Below are 24,233 nucleotides of genomic sequence, written 5' to 3'. Positions count from 1 at the left end.
GGGAGCAGAGCCAATGTTCTATGTTGAGCTGTAGTAGCTCTTTCCCTTTTTTTTTCCCCCTGAGGCAAGGTCTCACTCCGTCACATAGGCTGGAGTGCAGTGGCACAATCTCAACTCACTGTAACCTCTGCCTCCTGAGCTAAAGCAATCCTCCCACCCCAGGTCCCAAAGTAGCTGGGACCACAGGTGCACACTACCATGTGCAGCTAATTTTTGTATTTTTAGTAGAGACGGGGTTTCACCATGTTAGCTAGGCTGATCTCGGACTCCTGAGCTTAAGTAATCCGCCTGCCTTGGCCTCCCAAGGAGCCACAATGCCCGGTCTTGTAGCAGCTCTTTTAAGAGAAATGGAGTGTGAAGTGCGGGACTGTAGTGTGTGCCACCTGCCTCTGTGTTTTAGCCACCATTGAAGAATAGCACAGCATGGTTGTGTCCTGACTCTCCTGTTGGCAAAGATTCTGCTGTGGGACTGAAACAAAAATCATCTGAGAACTTACCATCTTTAGGGGAGTCATTTTAGGAGACTACCTTGGGTAACATTGTACCATGGTGGAAATTTTATTGGATTTGGGCTTAAGAAGACTCTGCAACCTCAGTGGGGGCTAGAAACCTAATCTTTCTGAGTCTCAGTTAGCTCTTTTGTAATCTAGAGCTAAAACTGCAGGGTTACTGTGAGGATTAAATCAAATACATTAAAACTTCACAAACATTAAAGCGTTATATTAATATAAACTCAGGTAAGCCTGGGTACTAATTCTAATAATGCTGATAGTTTTTCATAGTTGCCTTCAAAGCTAGTTTTTGAGGTGCATGAAAAATTTGTTCTGACCTCAATGTCAGTCTGACCTATTTTTGATCAGCTTGATAGCAATTCTTCTGTGAATGAAATCTGTTTATTAAAAATAAAAAATACCTGGCTATTAAAATCTACTTCGAAGGGGTCTGCTGCCATTGAGGATATTCAGAGAGCATGTTGCAGACCCTGAAAGCAGCCTTCCCCAGGGGGAGGTGAGGGTCTGGAACAGTGGCATGCTTATTTCTGGGTAGGACTGCTTTTGAGGGGCTCTGCATATTTATGGATAAAGATTCCTCTCCCTCCTGGAAAAGGGGTCTGCAGACATGTTTTGCTACCACCTAGGTCACTATGAGAGATATAAAAAGGTAGTCTTGACCCTATACCATGTAGATCCATCTTCTCCCAGCCCTATTCTCTAGGATGGGTGTTGGCAAACTTTTTTTTTTGTTTTGTTTTGTTTGTTTTAAGGGAAAGCAATTTTATTAAGAAAGTAAAGGAATACAAGAATGGCTACCCCATAGGCAGAGCAGCCCCAAGGCCTGCTGGTTACCCATTTTTATGGTTATTTCTTGGTTATATGCTAAATAAGGAGTGAATTATTCATGTCTCCCTTTTTTAGACCATATAGGCCAACTTCCTGTTGTTGCCATGGCATTTGTAAACTGCCATGGTACTGGTTGGAGTGTAGCAGTGAGGATGACCAGAGGTCATTCTTACTGCCATCTTGGTTTTGGAGGGGTTTGGCCAGCTTCTTTACTGCAAACTGTTTTATCAGCAAGGTCTTGATGACCTGTATCTTGTGCTGACCTCCCATCTCATCCTGTGACTTAGAATGTCTAACCGTCTGGGAATGCAGACCCTGTAAGTCTCAGCCTGATTTTACCCAGCTCCTATTCAAAATGGAGTTGCTATAGTTCGAATGCCTCTGACATTTCCTCCCTCACTTTTATAAGAGAACCCTTAATCCTAAAAGTTGCAGAGGGATGAACCATCTTCTATAACTTCTTCAGGCAGAATAGGGGTGATGATAGTCCTGCCCAACTATCAAGATCTCTTGTAGGGGCCGGGCGCGGTGGCTCATGCCTGTCATCCCAGCACTTTGGGAGGCCGAGGCGGGTGGATCACAAGGTCAAGAGATTGAGACCATCCTGGTCAACATGGTGAAACCCTGTCTCTACTAAAAATACAAAAAATCAGCTGGGCATGGTGGCGCGTGCCTGTAATCCCAGCTACTCAGGAGGCTGAGGCAGGAGAATTGCCTGAACCCAGGAGGCGGAGGCTGCAGTGAGCCGAGATCGTGCCATTGCACTCCAGCCTGGGTAACGAGAGCGAAACTCCATCTCAAAAAAAAAAAAAAAAAAAGATATCTTGTATTCAGGGTTGAGAGGAGCTCAGTCAGAAAGTGTCAGTATAGTGACGGCCATTCACAACTCTGACACAAGGTGATATCTGGAAGATTAATAAGTGTTTAAGAGAACATTGAGTAAGCTTATCCTGCATTCCTACACAGAGTACAACAGTAATATATTCCACAAGAGTAAAGCAAAATAAGCAAAACTATCCCAAGTAAACTAAATAAGAAGGCTTTCCATGAACTAGGCAATTGTTGGAACCAAGCTGATATGGGGTCAGTAGCTGACTGCAATATGTTCCCAGAATTAGAATACTGATTCAAGTTTCTACATCACCAGTCCCTCGTTTCTTCTGAGCTGCAGCCAGAGATCACTGGTTGGTTCACAGGAATAAGTATTCAGTCTAAATTGCAGAAAAAACCCGAAGTCAGCCAATCAGTGCTGCAGCCTATTTCCTTTGGGTTGGGGGGTCTCCTCAGTATTGTCCCTTTGGGGTTCACCATAAAGATGTTACCAAAAACGGGTCCAGACCCAGACCTCAAGAGTGTTCTTGGATCTCATATAAGAAAGAATTTGGGGTGAGTCCATGGAGTAAAGTGAAAGCAAGTCTATTAAGAAAGTAAAGGAATAAAAGAATTGCTAATCTATAGGCACAGAAGCCAGCAAACTTTCATTAAAGTTCCAAACAGTAAATATTTCAGACTTTGGGTACCATAGAGTCTCTCTTGCAATTACAGTCATGTGTCGTTTAACGATGGGCTACCTTCTGGGAAATGCATTGTAGGGATTTTGTCATCGTGCAAACATCATAGTGTACTTACACAGACCTAGTTGGTATAGCCTCCTACACACCTAGGCTATGAGGTGTAGTCTATTTCTCCTACAGTACAAACCTGTATAGCGTGTTACTTTACCAAATAAATACTGTAGGCATTTATAACACAATAGTAAGTATTTGTGTATCTAGACATAGAAAATGTACCATATGGTAATTAGTAAATCTTATGGTATTACAGTCCAATGGGTATTATCATCTTAGGGAACCATTTTTGTACATGTGGTCTGTTGTTGACCAGAACCTCGTTGTTCAGAACATGACTGTACTCAGTTCTGCTGAGCTGTAGCTTGAAAGCAGCCATAGACAATATGTAAACAAATGGACTTAACTGTGTTTGAATAAAACTTTATTTTTAAAAACAAGCAGCTGGTTTCACCACTGTTTGCTGGCCCCTGTTCTCGGAATAAAACATTCCTATCTGATGAACTATGTCCTAAGTTTAGTGTGGTCTGCAAGATTATACAATATTGCCTTCCTTTTACTGTTTTGGAGGAGTTATTTTTTCCTTGTGACTGTTTGTCTGGATAATGTTTTCCTCCCCTGGGTTTTGACATTGTGCACTGGTTAGCTGCTGGGAATAAATGAGCTAACAACCACTTAATATAGCTCACAGAGGGCTAAGATAAATGCAGAATATAATTCATTTTTCCTTTCTGCTCCCACCTCAAACTAGGATTCTGCATGTTTGTACTGAGCCTGGTCAAGAAGCATTATCGACTGCAGTTCTACATGGTAAGGGAAATTGTGTGTGTGTATGTGTGTGCATGCGCGCGTGTGTGCGCATGTTAGAACTCTTGATTTAAATGAAGTTTTTCAGGAGCTCAACGGGCCTTTCATGCTTTCTGTGACAAGTGAAAACCCTGGAACATGGTCTGATTTGTATACATCTAGAGCATGAAGGAAGAATACCCATTTAGGTTTGATGGCTCTGCAATGACTTAGGTCCAGTCACTGTTACTTAACTTACACCTTAAGCAGCCTCTCTGCTAGGACCCTGAGGTGGGCTCCAGAGAAGGCTCAAGCTGAAGCTTCGGACATTGCCCTCAGATGTCCTGTCTGGTACATCACTTGGTATCGCTTGTTCCCTAAGAACAGCTCCTCTCTGAGTGCTCCAAGTGCTCAGTAGCTACTAAGAAAATGAAAAATACACCCCAAACTAGGGGGAACAAAGTGTTACTCTCAGAAGCCTGATCTTACCTGTTCACTTTCAATAAGTCATATACAAAAGCAGATGTTTTTCCTACCTGTTTCTCCACAATTTTCTATTTGGTACTGATTGTTTTTTGAAGTTACTTTCAAGGTAAACTGGTAAGTAATGTTTATTTCTCTTATTTTGCAGTTTGGCTGGACCCATGTGACGTTACTTATTGTTGTAACACAGTCACATCTTGTGATCCACAACCTATTTGAAGGAATGATCTGGTGAGTGTTGAGGGGATGGATCTTGCCTTTTATTTTGTGAGTATTTCTCATGTACAATTACCTGTAAGCTAATGGCTGTCACCTTGAGCCACATAAGAATCTTCTGCAGGACTCATTACAACACACATTTTTGAGCCCCACCCCTGAGTTTTTTATTCAGTAGATCTGGAGAAGGGTTTGAGAATTTGAATTTCTAGTACATTCCTGGGTGGTGCTGATATTGCTGGACAGGACCCTCGCCCTAAGAACCACACTGTTCTAGGCTAACAGGTACAGGAATATTTAAAGACTTAAAGACAATGCAACATGTATGGCAATAAATTTGAAAACCTAGAGGAAATATTTATGATTTCCTGACAAAATGAATACTAAAAGTTATGAAGAAGAAAAGATGAGTAGATCAATATCTGTAAAAGGGCTTTGAAAATTATGTAAGATTCCATATCTGAAAAAAGAAACAGGACCAAATGGGTTTATAGCTGAGTTTTTTTTTTTTTTAATATAGCTGAGTTTTATCTAACCTTTATACCAAAGCTGATGAGGAGAGAGAAGCAGGAATGACAAACCCATTTCTGCTGCAATTATAGATAAATCATTCTAAATGAAATATTAGTAAAAAGAATCTGGCAGTGTGTCAAGGGAATAATATGCAAATACTGAGTAGATTTTATTCCAAAAATGCAGTGGTTTCAATAGGAAGTCTATCAGCATTGATAGAAATCACCGGCCAACTGAAGCAGCTAGATGACCTTAGTGAAATGGTAAAAGGCTGGGTTTGGTGGCTCATGCCTGTAGTCCCAGCACTTTGGGAGGCTGAGGCGGGCAGAGCACGAGGTCAGGAGTTCAAGACCAGCCTGGCCAACATAGTGAAACCCCATTTCTACTAAAATGACAAAAAATTAGCTGGGTGTGGTGGCAGGTGCCTCTAATCCCAGCTACTTAGGAGGCTGAGGCCGGAGAATTGCTTCAACTTAGGAGATGGAAGTTGCAGTGAGCCGAGATTGCGCTACTGCACTCCAGCCTGGGCAACAGTGCGAGACTCTGTCTAAAAAAAAAAAAAAAAAAGTAAAGGTATATGCTAGTGTATATAAGAGATAGGCTCTTAAGTACTGTGGTTAAGATCCCAGATTTGCCTGTTTCAAGATCTCAGAGTTCGGATGCAGTAATGCCCACCTCCTAAAGAGTAAATTATTAAATATTATGTGTAAAGTATTTAGAACTGAGGCCAACTCATATTAGCTTAAGCATTATGGCATTTAAAACAATTATAATAGCCTGTGGAGGCAAGTAACTCCTCTTTCAGCATTTTTTGTTAGGTATTTTGTAAGACTGGCATGTGCTATGTTCTTATCTTTAGGGCCAAACATACCATTTTGTTCTATAGCGAATAATATTAAAATCTTCATAATTAATGGTTTTCAAACTCACCCCTCTAGCACATAGACTCTGTTCTATAATTGTAAATTATATACATTTTAAATATAAATAATATATGTTATATAAATATAAATATAATGATAGTTATAGAACAGAGGCTATGTGCTAGAAGGCTTGATAAAGTCGTGCTGTGGGGACTGGGGGGTGAATGGAGTAAGGAGGATACAGATGCTCATTCCCTTCCTTAATGAACAGGAAGCCAGGACATGCTACCTGTGGTTGATGGGCTAGGACATTGGATTTATGTATATAGTATTATATTAAACTGTAATCAGGCCAAGTACAGTGGCTCACACCTGTAACCTCAGCACTTTGGGAGACCGAGGTGGGCAGATCATTTGAGGTCAGGAGTTCAAGACCAGCCTGGTCAACATGGCAAAAGCCTGTCTCTACTAAAAATACAAAAAAAACAGCCGGGCATACTGGCGCATGCCTGTAATCCCAGCTACTCAAGAGACTGAGGCAGGAGAATTGCTTGAAGCTGGGGGGCAGAGGTTGCAATGAGTCAAGCTTGGGAAAGAGAGAGAGACTCTGTTTCAAAACAAACAAACAAACAAACAAATAAATGAAAAACCCCTGTAATCGAAGAAGTTTTTAAAAAGCATCAGAGAGTGGAAAATGAGGAGAGAGAGAGTGCAAGTGTGGAAACCACCTTCTCTTTCGTAGTGAGGATGACTGGATCAGCAGGGGAGTGGGCAGACAGGAAATCTAGCTGTGCATGTTGGGGTTTCACTCTCAGTACAGTCCTAGGGAAAGGTAGGGCTCACTACAGCTAGTGATAAACAGCAACAAAAGTCAGTAAATAATGAAATAGACATTAAAGTATATTATTTAGAATTGGGGAGGTAACTACTAGAAAAATAAAGGTTAGAAATGATTAAAAGTGGTTATTTTTGGGAATGGAGATAGGGATGGGGGAAAGAAAACTTTTTTTTTCCTTTTACAATTAAATTTCTATTATTGTTTGCATATATTACTTTATCATGAAAAAAGGACAATTGACCTTTTATAGATTGCCACCTCCACTTATTCAGTATTCATTCAGTGAACACTTGAATGTGTACTCTGTGCCAGGTACTAGGTACGACTGTTTCGGTATTTTTTTATATTTTTAACTTACTCCTTAATGGGTTACCAGAATTTTATGGGTGATTTTGGTACTGGAAGTTAAGAACGGCACTGTTTTGTGTACTATTGAGGCACTGTCACCTTGGTCGAGTTGATCTTTACTTTGGTTCATTTCTAGGTTCATTGTCCCCATATCTTGTGTGATCTGTAATGACATCATGGCCTATATGTTTGGCTTTTTCTTTGGTCGGACCCCACTCATCAAGGTAAATGGATTACCCTAATGTGAAATAATCACTGTGAGGGGAGGGTGGTGCTCTCAGTGTAAGTAGATCAACCTGGCAGACAGAAGAAATCTAGCTGTGTGTATTGTGGCCATGTCTTCATGTCATCCTAGAGAAAAGCCAAAGGAAAACACTGACAACTCATTAAAAAAAAGATAATAAAGAAAGTAGGCCAGGCATGGTGGCTCATGCCTGCAATCCTAGCACTTTGTGATGCTGAGCCAGGAGGATTGCTTGAGGCCAGATGTTCAAGACCACCCTGGGGAGCATAGTGAGGCTGTGCCTTTACTAAAATATTTAAAAATTAGCCAGGCATGGTGGTGGCATGCGCCTGTAGTCCCGGCTCCTTGGAAGGCTGAGATGGGAGGATCTCTTGAGCCCAGGAGGTTGAGGCTGCAGGGAGCTGTGATAGTGCCACTACACTCCAGCCTGGGTGATGGGGCAAGATCATTTCTTGAAAAAAGAAGAAAGGAAAATATTTTTACAGATTATATAGACACATTTTTTGGGACTTTGATCTGGATTTGAGTGTAGTCATTTAATTAGTATATAGTTCTCTAATATAAAACTATTTGAATGACTGACTGAAACAGAGAGGGAACCAAAGGGAGGGTATAAGGAAGGGGACAAGGAAACCATATTCAGGGGAGTTGTAGAAGGTGAGATGGTTAAGAGAATGGGGTTTCATGAAGTAAATGTTCTTAACAAGTAATCATTGTTCCCAAAGCTGTAGTTATTGAAACACCCTTTGCTGAGAGTTCTTGCTCTCTGTCCACAGCTCTCCCCGAAGAAGACCTGGGAAGGCTTCATTGGGGGCTTCTTTGCTACTGTGGTGTTTGGCCTTCTGGTAGGTGGTGGCTTCCAGCCGGGTGAGGGAGTGGGTGGATAGAAGCATCACCCCACCTTCTAAGGCCTGTCCAGAGCTGGAGATTGTTTCTGGAGGCCAAGGTTGTCCAACGGCAACCTTGCTCTGAACAGGGCCACTGGCCTCATCAGCCATCCACCAGCTTTGAGGCAGAGTGCTAGCAGTTGGAGAGCACCTTCAATGCCCTCTCATGCCCATGCATCAGCAGGTAGCCTTCTTGTCAGGCATTTGATGTTCCAGGGTCAGGATGAGGGCACCCGAGGGAAGGTGAGATACACAGCTTTTCTCCTACGTGTGCCTTGCCCAGAGCGGGATGGGTGATCTTCCTGCCCTTTCCAGAGCACCATTCTCTGCTTTTGGCCCTTGGGCCAGTCCCCCTTCTTCAGTGCTGTCTGGCTGCCCCTCGGTGCTTAGTGCCTAGCCGTGATGCTTTCCAGCCTTGTTCCTCCTGAGGTCTGCCTCTCGCTGTGCCCCTCCCCAATAGCCTCTCTCCAGTTATCACTGAGTTCAGAGATCCTGAGGAAAGTGGTCATAGCTTCCCAAATGGGGAGAATCTTGTTGTAGTTTTTTGTCCCAATCCCTTCAGGATTTTCTGGATTCTTTCAGGGCCTGGGTATTTGGGTGCCTATGTATGACCTTGATGGGTCATGAGCCTTTTTTTTTTTTTTTTTTTAATTGAGAAAAAATATATATGGTAAAACACAAACCTCTGAGCACATAGCTTGCAGTTAGCAGGGCACTGGGCACCCTGAGAAACATGGCCTAGCTAGGTGCCTGTGTCTAGGCTGGATGGCTCGAACTTATCTCCTTGCCGGTCTCTCTCTTATTCCTCCTCAGCTGTCCTACGTGATGTCCGGGTACAGATGCTTTGTCTGCCCTGTGGAGTACAACAACGACACCAACAGCTTCACTGTGGACTGTGAGCCCTCAGACCTGTTTCGCCTGCAGGAGTACAACATTCCTGGGGTGATCCAGTCAGTCATTGGCTGGGTATGTGCCACTCACAGGGGGCGAGTGGCCTCTGTGGACAGTAGCTACAAAGAGAGATCTCCCTCCACCACCTGCCCTCCAAAAAAAGCTAGCTTCCCCCTTCCCAAAGCTGTAAGCTCCAGGATGAAGGAGAATTGCTCACGCCAGGTCAGGGTATGGGCAGGTGATACAGCTATATAACTATAGCTTTCCTCCAACAATGGCTATAGCTTTCCCCCAACATCAGATCACGTAGACCAGTGGTTCTTAAAGTTTGTTCTGTGGATCCCTGGAGGGCCCTGGGATCCTTTTAGTTGCAGGGGTATGGCGGGGGCTCTGTGAGGTCACAACTATTTCATAATTAGACTATAACATTATTTGCCTTTTCCAATGTGTTGAGGGTGCAAAAGCAGCAGTGGTTAAAACTGCTGGTGCCTTCGTGTGAGTTAAGGCAGTGGGTTCCTCATGCCACACACTCACAGTACAAACGGGCCAGTTCTTCTTATGAATGTCCATGAAATAGTAAAGTTACTAATTTTGTTAAATCTTGACCTTTGCATACACACCTCTTTAATACTCTCTACTGAAATGGGAAGTATGTCTAAAACATTTCTGCTAAGTACTGCAGTACAGTGCTTGCCTTAAGGGAATGCCTCTGTGCAGTTATTTGAGCTGTGAACTGAATTAGCTGCTTTTTTCTAAAAAAGAAAGTAAATTTTACTTGGAAAGAACCAACAAATTACGATTTTTCAGACTTGGGCATTTTTCTTGAAAAGAATGAAGTAATCTTGTCACTTTAAAGAAAATGACTGAGGCTAGGCATGGTGGCTCACACTTGAAATCCCAGCACTTTGGAAGGCTGATCACTTGAGGTTAAGAGTTCCAGACCAGCCTGGGTAACATTGTGAAACCCTGTCTCTACTAAAAATACAAAGAATTAGCTGGGCATGGTGGCGTGTGCCTGTAATCCCAACTACTGAGGAGGTTGAGTTGCTTGAACTCAGGAGGCAGAGGATGTAGTGAGCCGAGATCACACCACTGCACTCCAGCCTGGGTGACAGTGTGAGGCTCTGTCTAGAAAAAAAAATGACTGCCAGTAATTGTTACCAAGATAAAATTTGACTTTCAGATGAAAATTAGAATTTTGGAAAGCTTAACCTGCCGCTATGAGCTTGGCAGCTTTCTAATACTTTCTAAAGCTTTTCTGATGAGGTCTGTGACCTTAAAGCCTTTTCTGATGACGTCCGTGACGATTCTTAGTGTGTGTGTGTGTGTGTGTGTGTGTGTGTGTGTGTGTGTTGATCACATGAGAAAAAACACATTTGATACTGTATAATGAAATGTGTCTACATTTGAAAGATTTACATAACTCAGTGAACCATTATGTTCTAAATGACCAATGCATTGTGCTATATTGTCATACATAGGTGAAAGTCATTCAAGTATAAGATAGACCAGTGGGTTTTAATGTAAGAGAGTACAAAAGTCCATTGATGGAATTCCAGATCCATACACACCTAATATTCAAGAAATGACTACTTGTCAAGCTCTGGTGTAGTGTCAGAGAATACCCAAAACCATCTGAGACTACTACTAAAATACTCCTTTTTCAACTATGTATCTGTGTAAGGCTGTATTTTCTTTATATACTTCTACCAAAACATCATGTTGCAACAAGTTGAATGCAGAATATCTTAATGTTTTCCATTAACTTAGATATTAGAGATTCACAAAAATGGGAAAAATCCACTCCTCTTAATTGATTTAAAAACCTACATAAATATAATTAGTTTCATTGTTATGAGGTTGGATGTCTTTTTCTGTCTAGGGTTGAGGTTGGGTAATTTATGAAGAAAAGAGGTTTACTTAGCTTGTTTCTGCAGTCTGGGAAGGGCAAGAAGTGTGGTACTGGCTGCTGCCTGGCCTCTGGTTAGGACTTTATGTGCTGCATTGTAACTTGGCAGAGAAGGTCAAAGGTGAAAGTAGACACATGCAAAGAGGCAAAACCAGGGGCTTCATCACTTCATAATAACCCATTCCCTCGGCTACATTCCTGCCAGTGCTAATCTAGTCTCTTCACAGAGAGGACTCACTACCACGAGAAAGGCACCAAGCCATTCATGAGGGATTTGCCCCTGTGACCTAAACACCTGCCACTAGGCGTCACCTCCCAGTGAATCCACAGTGGGGATCAAATTTCAACATGAGTTGACAACTCAAACTGTAGCACTGGTTATGTATGCACCTTGACTTTCACTTCATTTACTCTTCTCAGAAAACGGTCCGGATGTACCCCTTCCAGATTCACAGCATCGCCCTCTCTACTTTTGCCTCGCTCATTGGCCCCTTTGGAGGATTCTTTGCAAGTGGATTCAAGCGAGCATTTAAAATCAAAGTAAGAAAACTCTTAGCATTCCTCTCATCTCCCTTCTCATCTGTCTTCTGCCTTTCTCCCCCTTTCCTGCCCCCTCCAAAATACGAGGCTGTACACCCTGGCAATTAATCTTCTTGACCCTTGCACTGAATTTAGGTGAGTTAAATAAAAATACTTTATTTTCAACTATTTTCAATAGTTGTTTTTCAGTTTATTTGTTAATATATCTTTCTTCAAAATAACATTTTGGGCCAAGCAGTAGCTCATGTCTATAATCCCAGAACTTTGGGAGACAAGGTAGGAGGATCACTTGAGACTAGGAGTTAGAAACTAGCCTGGGCGACATAGCAAGACCCCTGTCTTTTGTAATGCAATAAAATTGTGTCCTAACATAGCCTGACCATTAGATTTAATACTTCTCACCTTCTGTTGCCCTCTGCTACTCAGGACAGAAGCCAGACATTAGGCTGGGATTGGTCAGTGGCTGAGCCCCAGTTCACCCCTCCTTCCCCTGCCTCTAACAGGACTTTGCCAATACCATTCCTGGCCATGGAGGGATCATGGATCGCTTTGACTGCCAATATCTGATGGCCACTTTTGTCAATGTATACATCGCCAGTTTTATCAGGTATAGTGCCTTTCCATATGAACCAATTGGTGGATGTTTAAGTATGGGGCAATTCTAGAATTCTAGCAACATCTAAGTTCCAGTAAAAAGCATCCCAAATAATGCAATTTTCAGTTGTTACTGCTTATGGATTTTCTGAGGTTTCCTCCTGCCGTCTGGTAGTAGATTGCTCTCCGATCTAGAGATCAGAGCAGCCACTTGGATAATCAGGCCCTAGAAGCTTCCGGGCCCCAGCTCAGTGCCGTTTATTCACATTCTGTTCCAGAGGCCCTAACCCAAGCAAACTGATTCAGCAGTTCCTGACCTTACGGCCAGATCAGCAGCTCCACATCTTCAACACGCTGCAGTCTCATCTGATCGACAAGGGGATGCTGACATCCGCCACAGAGGATGAGTAGGGGCCACCCAGGGCCAGGAGAACAGGAACGGAACTGAGCAGGGGCAGGTCTCCAAGACAAGCCTAGCTGGTGTGACTTAGACAATGACAAGGCTTCAACTCACTGTCTTTTTTTTTTTTGTAGGTTTTTTATTTGTGGGTTCAAAAAATCTGTATATACAGTCTATGTGTTTAGAATTTATGTTGTAAGTAAACTACAGCTTTGAGTTGGAAAGAGGTCATCGGGGTAAAACCATTTTTTTTTTTTTTTAAACAAAAGTATCAATAATCTGGAAGACAGTGTTGCCCAGGTCAGGAGTGTTTTTGTGGTAGTTCCAGCCCCCATCAATTGAACTATTTCTGGGCTCAGTCAGACACAGACATTCATCTGTGTCTGACCAAATCAGGGGGCTTCCCTTCCTGTGTGGGGAGGCACAGCTTGGATGTCTTGTACCCCTGGTCTTTTCTAGAAATCCCTGCTTGGAGCTGCAGGAGAGTTGCCTTCCGTAGGTCAGAGGAACAAAGGCTTACTAACCAGATAAGCCTTCTATCCACACCAAAATCATGCAGAATGTAACTAAGCTCTGCTTTATAAGATGGTTTCACCTTCATCGCAGACTGAAAGTTTCAGTTTTTATTTTTTTCAGAAAGCACGAAAAATTATTTATAATAGTCTGGAGAAAAAAAAACACTGTAATATTTCAAGTATATGCAGTAGAATGTACTGTAACTGAGCCCTTTCCCACATGTCTAGGCTCCAGTGTCTCAAGTCCACCTAACCGTGTCTTTTCAGGGATGATGCCATCCACGTTTGTGCTGTAGACTTGCTGCTGCTGAATCCTTTCTGGGGACTTTCCCATTGGGCAGGGAGCAGAGGGCTTCTCGTTCATGTACCCTTTGCTTGAACATCCATGTAGCTGCTGTGTATGTATATATTACTCTTTAGAGGAGTGTGTGTGTCTGTTTATTTTAAAAGTCACTTATTTCTTACAGTGATTTCAATTGTACCATGACTTCTTCACTGAAACCACAAAGTCCTGCTTGAAACTATGGAAAAGCTAACCTGATTAGAGGCTTGACTATTTTTAAGATTAAATGCATACTTTTAATATAATGTGACCAATTTAAATGTAGTTTGTATTTTACTGGGGGACCTTTTGTTGTTGTTGTTTGCTTAAACTGTGATTTTTTTTTCCCCTCCCTAATTTCAGGGGTGAGATTGACTTTGGGAAGACAGATTAGTTCTTTGTCAGGCCAACAAGCAATGGAGTGCGTGAGAGAGAACTTGGTGCCCAAATATATTAAATTATTCTGTGCCATGGATGTTTTCATTGCCAATGAGGGTGTAATTACTTGTTTCAGCACCTTGGTCTAGTGCTGGTTTGTGGTGGGTTTGTTTGTAAATTAGCCTCATCACCTTCCTGAAAGCACACAGTCAGCCCAGGTCTCTGGAGCCTCCAGCAGAGGATGGAGCCCCGGGATGTTTCAGCTCACATATCCCTGAGTGACCTCCCACGTGCGTGCGGGGCTGAAGCAGCTTCTTTCCTCTGAACTTGTATTTCCATTTCAGCCTTGTGGCTTTTCTTATTCAGGTCCAAGGCTCCTTAAAAACAAAATATATTATTGCAAGGGGTTTCATTTCAGTACTCACTGTGTGACCCCAGGTGGGATGCATCACTCTCAAGGGCCTCTTTTTCAGAGCTACTCCCAATTCCACTCTTTTGCGATTTTGGCTGAGCAAGTTCATGTCACTAGAGGCTCACTGAGTGAGGTCCTGGGCACCCCCAAACGGGTAGTGCTTTCAGGCCCTTACATGCTTATCCTCAAGGTGAATAGGTATCTCAGCAGCACAACTGAACAGTGAAGGTGATCGATAATGAAACTGTAGTTTTCAGATTGAACAACGAACCTGGATCACCAAACTAGATACCGAAAGGGCTCCTTATTTGTCTCTTTTGTCCAATTGTGGGCGTATGGTGGGCTCCTTGAGAGGAAGGAGTCTCAGCTGGGGCCCTGGCTGCAGAGAGCTGCTCTTGAATAGGGCTGCCTCTGGGATCAGGGAGCTGAGCATACCAGGCAAGGCTCATGTTCCTTTGTGGAAGTGGTCACTGGGTATGGGGTGGGGTGCAGAAGGTGGTACCTAGGAAGCCAAAGCTGGGTGCTCACTAGAGCTGCTAGCAGGCAGGCCAGAGGGTCAGCTTGTGTTTTATTTTCTGATTTCCCCTGCATGCTTTCTGGAGATGAGGAATTTTCATCAGGTAGCTAGGAGAGTGTCGCCACCTTGTGTCCATATATAGCACATTTTGCCTATTCACAGACAAGATTCAAGAAACTATTTTTATGTATATACATTCAGATCTTAATGAATGGCATCACTTGCTGTAGACCCATTTTTTTTTTTTTTTTTGGTTGGAAATAAAATGTGACTGCAACTGTGTGCCCTCCATTGTGAATGCCCTGCTTATTACTTTCATTGTAGTTTTATGCTTCCCATTTGTTTATGTATTCATAAATATTGCATAGTCCTCATTCAGAGACTTTTGCTTTGCTTTCCAGCTTGTATCCCTACATTCTCACAACAGCCTTCTTACCTTGGATGTGAGTCATGAGCACCTTACCAGGCAGGGAGCTTCCCCAGGATAGTGTGGTGGAGTCGGGAATCACTCCATCCTGCGCTTTACCCACAGGACATCTGGAGAGTCCCCCAGCCCCGCTTGCTTTTGTGTGTTGTGAGTACAATGAGGTGTTGCAGCTTTCCTCTAGCTCAGGAGGCCTGGCCTGAGCCAGGTTGGAGCTTAAACTGCTGTTGGCTCCTACCTGGTAGTATAAAGAGTTGATGAACAAGGGCTGAGGGGCATCCCCCCAGCCCCTGGGAGCTCTGCTCATGACTGCTTACAGGACACTGAGTCTTTGCCTTTTGTGTGTTTGCATGCTGCTGCTTAACTGCTTTTCATATTTAAAAAGGTTCCATTTATATTTATCCCTGAAAGTGAAACCGTCTTAGCTCATTTCGTATTCTGGGAGTTTTAGTAGCTACAGTATTTTGCATTTAAAATGTAATTACTCTTAGTATTATACATCCCTATAATGTATGAGAACTAGTTTCACATGCTTTGAAACTAGTCTCTTTCATTGGGGGATATAACTTTTGACTTTACACAGGTGGACTTTGAAACCATTTTTATAGATTTTTTTTTCCACTGGGTTTTTATCCTGTAACTTGACCTATATCATGCAAGAAAATCCCAAAAATATGTTTTAAGGGGGACTACATAGACGTTGTGATTTGGGGCTGAGCTAGTTGCTGAGTTGACTGGAGCCATATTTGAATGGATCCTTGAGTTGGGATCGTCACACTGTCAGTGAGCCCTTGGCGGGCTCAAGTCCATGTCCACTGTTGACAGAGTTGGGTAGTGGAAGGGTGTAAATGACTTGGGATGGAGTGTCCTTGCTCAGAAAACTGTGAAGCAGGGGCCTTGTTAGTTACAAAGCCAGCCCTAGATGCACGTCCAAGGAAGTGGATTTTCATCATTCTACTAAATGTGGTATGTCACTGCTAAAGCCTCTCCCTGTTTTGGTAATATCTTAGGCACTGTTGTCTTTTGTCTTCCAGAGTAACACACCTGGGCCCACCTTTCTTGCACTCTGATTACGTGCTAAGAAAAGGGTGAAGTTGGGAGGTGGACAATTTCACTTGGACCGAGGTTCCTGTTCTTCTGAGGTCAGGGTAGGGAGAATGTCTAGGTGACTTTTGTGGACATACTGCAAGACAGTAAGCTACGGATGGATTCTCACTTGTGTTTTGGAACCCAGGGCTCCAAGGAGCAGGTGGACCAAACTGTGGGCTCCTGAAGATGGTGGCCAATACTTGGGCAGAGCCTCATATTCTTCCCTGTCTTGGTCAAAACAAAGTTCCTTTTCCCTTTATCACCCTCACACGTTTGCCCAGCAGCCAGTTTTTAAAGAGATGAACAACTCTCATTTTCTGACTCAGTTTCTCTCCTTGGGTGGGGGTCTTGTGCCACAACCTGCATGGGGTCCTAGGGTTTAAACCAAGTGGTGATGAAGGATTCTTATCTCAGGGCTCTGCCTGGCCCACCTTTTCTTGAGCCTGGACTGTTCTCATCCACATCCCTGCAGAAGGTGGGCCCTATTCTCAGAAGAGTCCCGGCTGCTGTTGCCATTTGAACATGCCCCCACTCTTCAGGTTGACCAGCAGTGGCCTTATGTGGCCTCTCAGGTGGATGGAGGCTGTTCTCACCTGGGGCTATTTCTTGATTAAAGCTGTCACCTGTTTGTATGGGGACCATGTTTCCCAAGACACGTTGCAATTTAGGAGGTTATCCTTTGGAAGCTGAAGTGTTGGGGCTTTGAGGACATGTAGATGATTTATGAGAATAGAGGGGCAGAATATGTGAAGTCTAGGGTTTTGTGGCCAGTGGGTTTTGAATTTGTTGGCTGTTTAAAGACCCTGTCCTCTTCCCAACCCTCCCCTTCCTTTTCTCCATCAAATGCCTACCTACTGAGGCACCTTCTCTTCTTATTCATGAGCCAATGAGATATTAGTGTGTTTATTAATAAGGATAGCAACAGTATAGTGCTTAATATGTGCTTGGCATAGTGCCAAGGGTTTACATACATTATCCCTTTTAATCTGGAAAACAACCTTTGAATTAGGTATTATCCCCATTTATAGATGAGGAAACTGAGGCAGTACGACTGAGACCGAGAGCAGTGGTTAAGAAGACAGACTTTGGGATCAAATCACTCTAGGTGCGGGCAGGTTACTAGGCTGCTCTAAGCTTCAACCTTTAAGTCAGTTGGGTCTGACAATATTACCTTCTTCCCGGGGTGGTTGTGAGGGTATAATGAGATCATGCATGTAAGCATTTAGCACTGTGCCGGGCACATAGTAAGTGCTCAATAAATGGTAGTTACTTTTGTTGAGCTCAGCTGGTAGTTTGACTTCCATTGGTGCAATGCCAGAGATGGGATTCTCAGCCACCGCACTACACCACCCTGCACACAGCCTGGGTCCCTCTGAGAGAAGCAGGCCAGCCTTAACATCCCCTGAAGCATCTTGGTGCTTCACACACCTTTAGGAGGCCAGCCTAACAAGATGCAAGAGGACATGAGGGTGTGCAGAAGTTCTGTTCTTAGTGGGAATGGCTGGCCTGAGACTCCAGCTCACCTCCTCTGCCCATGGTCTGGACTGCTTGTGGGAAGGAGGCCGTCTTTTTCTGCCCGGTGGTGCCTCCCCTCTGGGCAAGGAGGGCCTGTCTGTGACTTGCTGTGGACCCCACTTCCGCCTCTGGCCAAGGGCTGTGTTCTGTGCACATAGCTCAGGAACCTGCAGCAGTTCCTTATATGGGTGGATGTTATCGGGGGCCAAGAAGAGTGGGGACAACAGAAACCTGCTTTGTAGGGGATTATGTAGACTAAAAGCCTGGAAGCTCTGCCCACATCCTTATGACTCAGCCAATCTGGAGCTTCATGTTTCCTTCTTAAAAGTAGTAACAGGATAGAAGTGGGTGACCCATTGAGGACACATGATGTGAGGTATTTCTCCCAGATTTTATGTTAGCAAAGACTCAGATGGGTGATTCATAAATGAAGGGAGAAGAGGCACAAGACTGAAGGAAGAGTTTCTTTTTTTTTTTTTTTTTTTTTAAGGTGGGGTTTCACCATGACGGCCAGGCTGGTCTTGAACTCCTGACCTCAGGTGATCCACCCATCTCGGCATCCCAAATTGCTAGGATTACAGGCGTGAGCCACCACGCCTGGCCTGAAGAGTTTTTTTAACTTAGTTTTCTGAATGGGGATGGGGAGTTGTGGCATGTGTGTGTGTAAGGGGAGGCCACTTCACTTTGAAGGAATGGTGTTGGCTAACAGGATCCATGGAATTCTAGTTAATTGAATAATAACTTTGAACTACTGGTTTGACTGTGGATTATTTCCTGGGTATTAGTGGGACCCAAGAGCACATTGCTATTAATATATGGAAATAATGGTCTCTCTGCTTCAGTGAATTAATGAAGTAATGATAATACCATGAACCAGGAGAAGATGGTTGGGGGGTTCTAGGAAGCAGCTGCTATGATGGGCCAATCCCAGGCTTGCCCCGGAGCCCTCTCTCCCTTCTGGGTTTGTGTTTGCCTGGCCTGGCTCTTCCTCCCTCATTGTGCTGTTGAATGGACCCAGGCAGCCTTGTATCCATAGACAACCTTCACTCTTGGGGGTAAGGGCCCTCTGGAAATCAAGCAGAGAAAGCCCTTGCAGTCGTTTCCCGGGCATTGGGCAGAGCCTAGCCCTTTGCAGCCCCCAGAGGACTTCCCTGCATAAAGCACTTGGTGGGGTTAGCCACCTGGTGATTCTGTCTAGTGAAAATGTTTGCTGATAATATCCACATAGCCTTCTCTGTCCTCGCCGTTTGGATGCCTCTTTTTCACCTGCGTTAGGTTCTTGTACTTTTTATGCTGGCTTTTCTTAAAGGAACACCAGAGTAGAAAAGGGGTTAAGAATGTTTTCTAGCAGGCAGGATGTGCATACATGGTTTTTATGAGTGTCCTTTGTGTGCTGTTTCTTTTAAATCCTCCATGCACAGGGCTCCGGCCTTTAGTAAACCCTGTTTTTCTGTCTTACGCCATGCTGGCTGGGTGGTAGGGGCTGATTGCAAAGGGGAAGAGTTGAACAGACATCAGGGGCCGATGAAATCAAAGGACTAGGAGTCAGGAGAACAAGGCAGGGACTAGGAGACAGTGGTTTGGTTTATTGTTATCCAGCTGGAGGACTCATAGGGGCAGCAGCAGGAGGAACACGGGGGCCAGGGAGGGGCCAGGAGTCCCACAGTGGAGGGCAGAGTCTTTCAACAGGGGCCAGCTGAATGCTCGCTGACCCTGGATGTCATGTGAGTTGGGGACCAGAAATCTGGGCTCAGAGAACCCGTCCAGGGAGATTTGAAGCCATGGGTTATCTTCTAGAGTTGATGCTGACACCAAGTTTTAATTTTTATTGATGTTTAACACCTTCTAAAACAGGAGGGTGAGATCAGATGGCAAGCCCCTCTGTTGAAGGATCACGGGAACCTTGGTGTTTTTTGGTTGAGTTATGCACAGCTGTGGACATCCTTCTTAATTCTCTCCACTCTGAGGATTTGTTTAACTAGAAAGTTCCCAGACACAGAAATGGCCTCCCCACCTCCTTAGGGGAGCTGTCTGCTGGGAGTGCCAGGCGTCCCATGGGACCCATCACTGCCAGTGTCTGTGCCTCCCAGAGGTCAGCCTTGTGTCTGCCCTGGCCCTGTCTCCTCTGTGACAGGGCAGAGCATTTCTGGTCAGTTTCTCTGTGGTGCCCCCTGCCCTTTTGTAAAGTGGATGGACATGGTGGAATTCAGTTGTCTAACCCTGATAACCTGGGTGTTGATATTCACTTTTCCTGCACTCAGACACGGGCGACCTTGAAGCAGCTCTCGGTGTGCAGAGTTCACGTGACAGTCCCCACAGCCTCCCCAGATAGGTGTGTGCCTGTGCGCTACTGCTGTGCCATTTCCCCAACTTGGCGTTTCACTAAATGCAGCTGATCTCCCTCTGTGCACTCGTGATCTGTGTTGAACAATACGTGTAGCTTCTTTTTCCACACAATGTAAGGACATGATATACTGTACATTGGAAAGCATTTACCTTATTTATATACCTGAATGTTCCTACTACACAAATAAACATATATTAAATTCTAGATCATGTGTGGTCTTTGATGGTGGGGGGTGTCGGAAGGCCAAGGGTGTGGATGTCTGGTCACATATGTGGAGCCAGCGTTACTTCCCAGGATGCTACTGACCACCCCCTGCTTCTAGAGACTCCCTCTGTCCTTGGCCTTTGCATCCTGCCCTCCTGGCTTTCCTCTGCCCTTGGTTGCTCCTCCTCAGTCTTCTTTCTGGGTGTCTCTCCTCTGGGCTATCCCTTGGTGGTGGCATTCTTCCTGAGGCTCTCATTCCTTCACTGAATTCTCCTCCCTGAGTGTTCCCACCTACTCCCAGGGCTCTAATCACCACACTCACTTCAGCAGTTCCCAAGTCCATGACTCTAGCCCACGTGGGCCTGAGTCCAGCTGCCTATGAGGCCTCTCATACAGACTGCGTGACAAAACCCAAACCTATGCCCTTCCTACCCCTGCCCTGAGTCAGCGTTCTTTGACTACCCATGTGTCTGTCACACAAGCCAGTAACTGGAGTGATCTCATCAACTGCCCAGGCCTGCCCGTTCTGCGTTCCAAATATCCTCGGAGTCATCCTTACTGCAGCCTTCTGGGCCAGGCCCCATCTCCTGCCAGGATTTCTAGGGCAGCCTCCAGCCCTCTCCCTGCAGCCTGGCCACCTCTGCTAATCCTTTTTTTTTGAGACTGAGTTTCGCTTTTGTTGCCCAGGCTAGAGTGCCATGGCACTATTTTGGCTCACCACAAACTCTGCTTCCTGGGTCCAAGCGATTCTTCTGCCTCAGCCTCCTGAGTAGCTGGGATCACAGGCGTGTGCCACCATGCCTGGCTAATTTTGTATTTTTAGCAGAGATGGGGTTTCTCCATGTTGATCAGGCTGGTCGTCTTGTACTCCCAAGCTCAGGTGATCCGCCTGCCTCATCCTCCCAAAGTGCTGGGATTACAGGTATGAATCACCATGCTTGGCCCCCTCTAATCCATTTCTTACATAATAGCTGGGATGAGCTCTCTCTGTTTGGAACTCTTTGGTGCCTGAGGTTAAAGTTCAGACTTGGTAACGAGGCTTCTGGGGCCATCAGTGAGCTGGCCAGTGCCCGACACACGTGTTCAGGCCCTGCCCTCACAGCCACACCTGCCGCATGTCCTTCCTTGTTCTAGGTGTGAGCCTGTCCCTGGCCTTGGCGTGTGCTGTTTCCTCTGCCCAGTTTTTTCCCTTTCCCCAGTTCCTCCTCAGCCTGCCTAACTCCTCTGTTTTTGCAGTTCTCACCATTAATAGCACTTCCTCGGGGAGGCCTTATGTTGTCTCCTCACTTACTGTGTGCCTTCTGCTCCAGGACCTTCTATTTTCGTGGGAGAGTCTGAACTCCTGGGAGCCAATGGGCCAGCCTTACCAGGGCAAATGTCTGAGGCCAGTGGGACCTGTAGATTATCTACGTTTTGGACAGGGGTGTCTGCTGTTTTTGCCCACAGGAAACCTACTACCACTGGAACTTCCACAATGAATTGCTCGCCAACATTCCAGATGCAAAAAACCCCATAAAAACCAAAGAACCCACCGCATTCATTTACTTTCCTAAACCCCACAAAATCTGACTCCAAGCCACCAGTTTCCAGGGTTGCTGAGAAACCCAACATGAGTCGTTTTCCCTGGCTGCCTTGCTCCCTTTTGTTGCGCCAGGAGCTGAGGGCTCACGTGGTGCTGGAGAAGTGGTGAGAGTCCCTGCGCTCGACTCCATCTGCTGAAGGCTCTGTTGTCCAGGACTGTGAAGTTCATAGGGCCTTGGTCGGTGGCATCAGGGCACCTGTGTAGTTGCCTGCATCTGGTGTCCCTCCATACCCAGAGCCCACGAACACTGGCCTTGATGGTTCCCCTTCCATCTCCCCTCTCCTTCTCTCCCCTCCCTTCCCTTCCCCTCTCTTCTTTTCCCCTCCTCTCCCCTCTCTCCTCTTGTCTTTCTTTTCTTTTTTTTTGAGAGTCCTTCTCGCCCAGGCTGGAGTGCAGTGGTACGATCTCGGCTCACTGCAACCTCTGCCTGCCAGATTGAAGCGATTCTCCTGCTTCAGCCTCCCAAGTAGCTGGGAATACAGGCACATGCGACCACACCTCACTAATTTTTTTGTGTTTTTAGTAGAGACAGGATTTTGCCATATTGGCCAGGCTGATCTCAAACTCCTGATCCCAGGTGATCCACCCGCCTTAGCCTCCCAAAGTGCTGGGGTTACAAGCATGAGCCACGGTGCCCGGCCAGCCTTGATGATTTCTGTGTGTTCAGCCAGCACTTGTGGAGTGCCTGCTCTAGGGTAGGCCCTCTCCAGACATTGCAACAAAAAGTCCTTGTTTCAAGGAGCTCATCTTAGGGAAGAACGACAAACCTGAGAAAACATGTTAAATAGATAAAAATGTAGCCCGGAGAGGGGAAGAGGGAATGTTGGTGGGGAGAGGTTGCCATATTAAATAGGGTGCACAGGGAAGGCCTCACTGCAGAGGTGGTGGTGGGCAAATGGGCACACCTGGAGGCTGTGGGGGAGGTAGCTGTTTGGGTGTCTGGGGAAGTGTGAAGACAGCTGTGCGATGGAGGAGTTGTAGGGATGGAGCAGGGGAGGGGGGAGGAGCACCGGCGGGAAACCCAGGGGTCCCAAGGATCATGAGTAATTACACAAGGCCAAGGCCATTGGCTTTTACTCTGAACAAGATGAGAAGGGTTGGGAGTTCAGAGCCTAGGAGTGACTCGAAGTGTTTGTTTGCAAAGGGCTGCTATGTTGAGAACAGACGCAGGGGGGCAAAGGTGAAAGCGAGATCAGAGAGGAGGCAACAGCAGCGATTCAGAAGAGAGAGACAGATACACACACACACACACACACACACAAGGCTCAGTGGAGCATGTGGCGGTGGTGCGGTGGTGAGAAATGGTCAGATTGTCAGAATCTGCAGAAGGATTAGGTATGGAGGAGAGGGATGAAGAGGAGAGTCAAGGATGGCTGTGAAGTTGGCTTGGGCAGCTGGAAGGATGGCACTGCCATTTCTGAACTGTGGACAGCTGTGGGAGGACAGGTGTAGGTGGGACGTGGATTAGAGAGGAGTTTGGACACGTTCAGTTTGAGATGGCTGTGAAATGCCCGCAGAGGGATGTCCAGTGCTGGGGAGTAGTCTGAGATGGAAATAGAAATTTGAGAGTAGAGAGAGCGGGACGTCCGGCTTCTGAGCGGTAAACTTTGTTGAGCTAACGACGAAAAAGAATTAAATATGGGTGATGTTGAGAAAGGCAAGAGGATTTTTATTCAGAAGTGTTCCCAATGTCACACCGTGGAAAAGGGAGGCAAGCACAAGACTGGACCTAATCTTCATGGTATCTTTGGGCGGAAGACAGGTCAGGCCTCTGGATTCACTTACACTGAAGCCAATAAGAACAAAGGCATCATCTGGGGAGAGGATACACTGATGGAATATTTGGAGAATCCCAAGAAGTATATCCGTGGAACAAAAATGATCTTTGTCGGCATTAAGAAGAAGGGAGAAAGGGAAGACTTAATAGCTTATCTCAAAAAAGCTACTAATGAGTAATAATTGGCCACTGCCTTATTTATTACAAAACAAATGTCTCATGACTTTTTTATGTGTACCATACTTTAATAGATCTCATACACCAGAATTTACATCATGAATGACTGACAGAATATTTTGTTGGGCAGTCCTGATTTAAAACTAAGACTGGCTTGTGGTTAAATGAGTATGTTCAGTTTTTGGATTTTAATAGTAATTCTAATTTAGTAAATTCTATCACTGTTTACCCCTTCTAAAGATATGATTAGACTTCGTTAGTAATGTTAAATTTTTCACAAAGATGGTGAGTGCTATCTTAAAACTTACTGGAGATTGGTTTTATATTTAGATTTATATAACTGGTTATGTGAATATATTTAAATATGGGGGAAATTCCTTCACTGTCTCAGAACCAAGCAAGATTCACCTGTGTTTTGTGTTCATTTGCCTCTTAAAGGCAAGGGTTGAAGATAAATGGGTAGCAATGGCTATGATATATTTTTGGCCTTAACTATGCCAATCTAATTAGAATTTCCTGTATTTAAAATGGTTCCTTTTACTTATTGAAAGGCA

General features: G+C 44.9%; 2 protein-coding genes across 2 annotated transcripts in view; both read left to right on the top strand.

The window, feature by feature from the left end:
* The window catches only part of CDS2 (CDP-diacylglycerol synthase 2), a 66,138-nt gene extending 51,292 nt beyond the window's left edge, over nt 1–14,846 (top strand). Inside the window, exons 6-13 of the mRNA XM_032295481.1 lie at nt 3,660–3,718; nt 4,326–4,408; nt 7,092–7,179; nt 7,976–8,044; nt 8,900–9,052; nt 11,307–11,426; nt 11,930–12,033; nt 12,299–14,846. Of these exons, the coding sequence (XP_032151372.1) occupies nt 3,660–3,718; nt 4,326–4,408; nt 7,092–7,179; nt 7,976–8,044; nt 8,900–9,052; nt 11,307–11,426; nt 11,930–12,033; nt 12,299–12,431 (809 nt within the window). The 3' untranslated portion in view covers nt 12,432–14,846. The remainder of the gene's footprint in view (nt 1–3,659; nt 3,719–4,325; nt 4,409–7,091; nt 7,180–7,975; nt 8,045–8,899; nt 9,053–11,306; nt 11,427–11,929; nt 12,034–12,298) is intronic.
* Nucleotides 14,847–23,296: 8,450 nt separating this feature from the next.
* On the top strand, nt 23,297–24,233 carry LOC116562945 (cytochrome c-like). The gene has a single exon (XM_032295485.1). The coding sequence runs from the start codon at nt 23,364–23,366 to the stop codon at nt 23,679–23,681; it is 318 nt and encodes a 105-aa protein (XP_032151376.1). The 5' UTR covers nt 23,297–23,363; the 3' UTR covers nt 23,682–24,233.

The sequence above is a fragment of the Sapajus apella genome, unplaced genomic scaffold, assembly GCF_009761245.1.
Source record: "Sapajus apella isolate SASKATOON/1434 unplaced genomic scaffold, GSC_monkey_1.0 scaffold33, whole genome shotgun sequence".
Taxonomy (NCBI): domain Eukaryota; kingdom Metazoa; phylum Chordata; class Mammalia; order Primates; family Cebidae; genus Sapajus; species Sapajus apella.
The sequence above is the reverse complement of the archived record's forward strand: the minus strand, read 5'-3'. Positions and strand labels throughout refer to the sequence as shown.

Coding starts and splice junctions, on each gene's coding strand:
- LOC116562945 (XM_032295485.1), top strand. CDS start 23,364: ATGGGTGATGTTGAGAAAGGCAAGAGGATTTTTATTCAGAAGTGTTCC.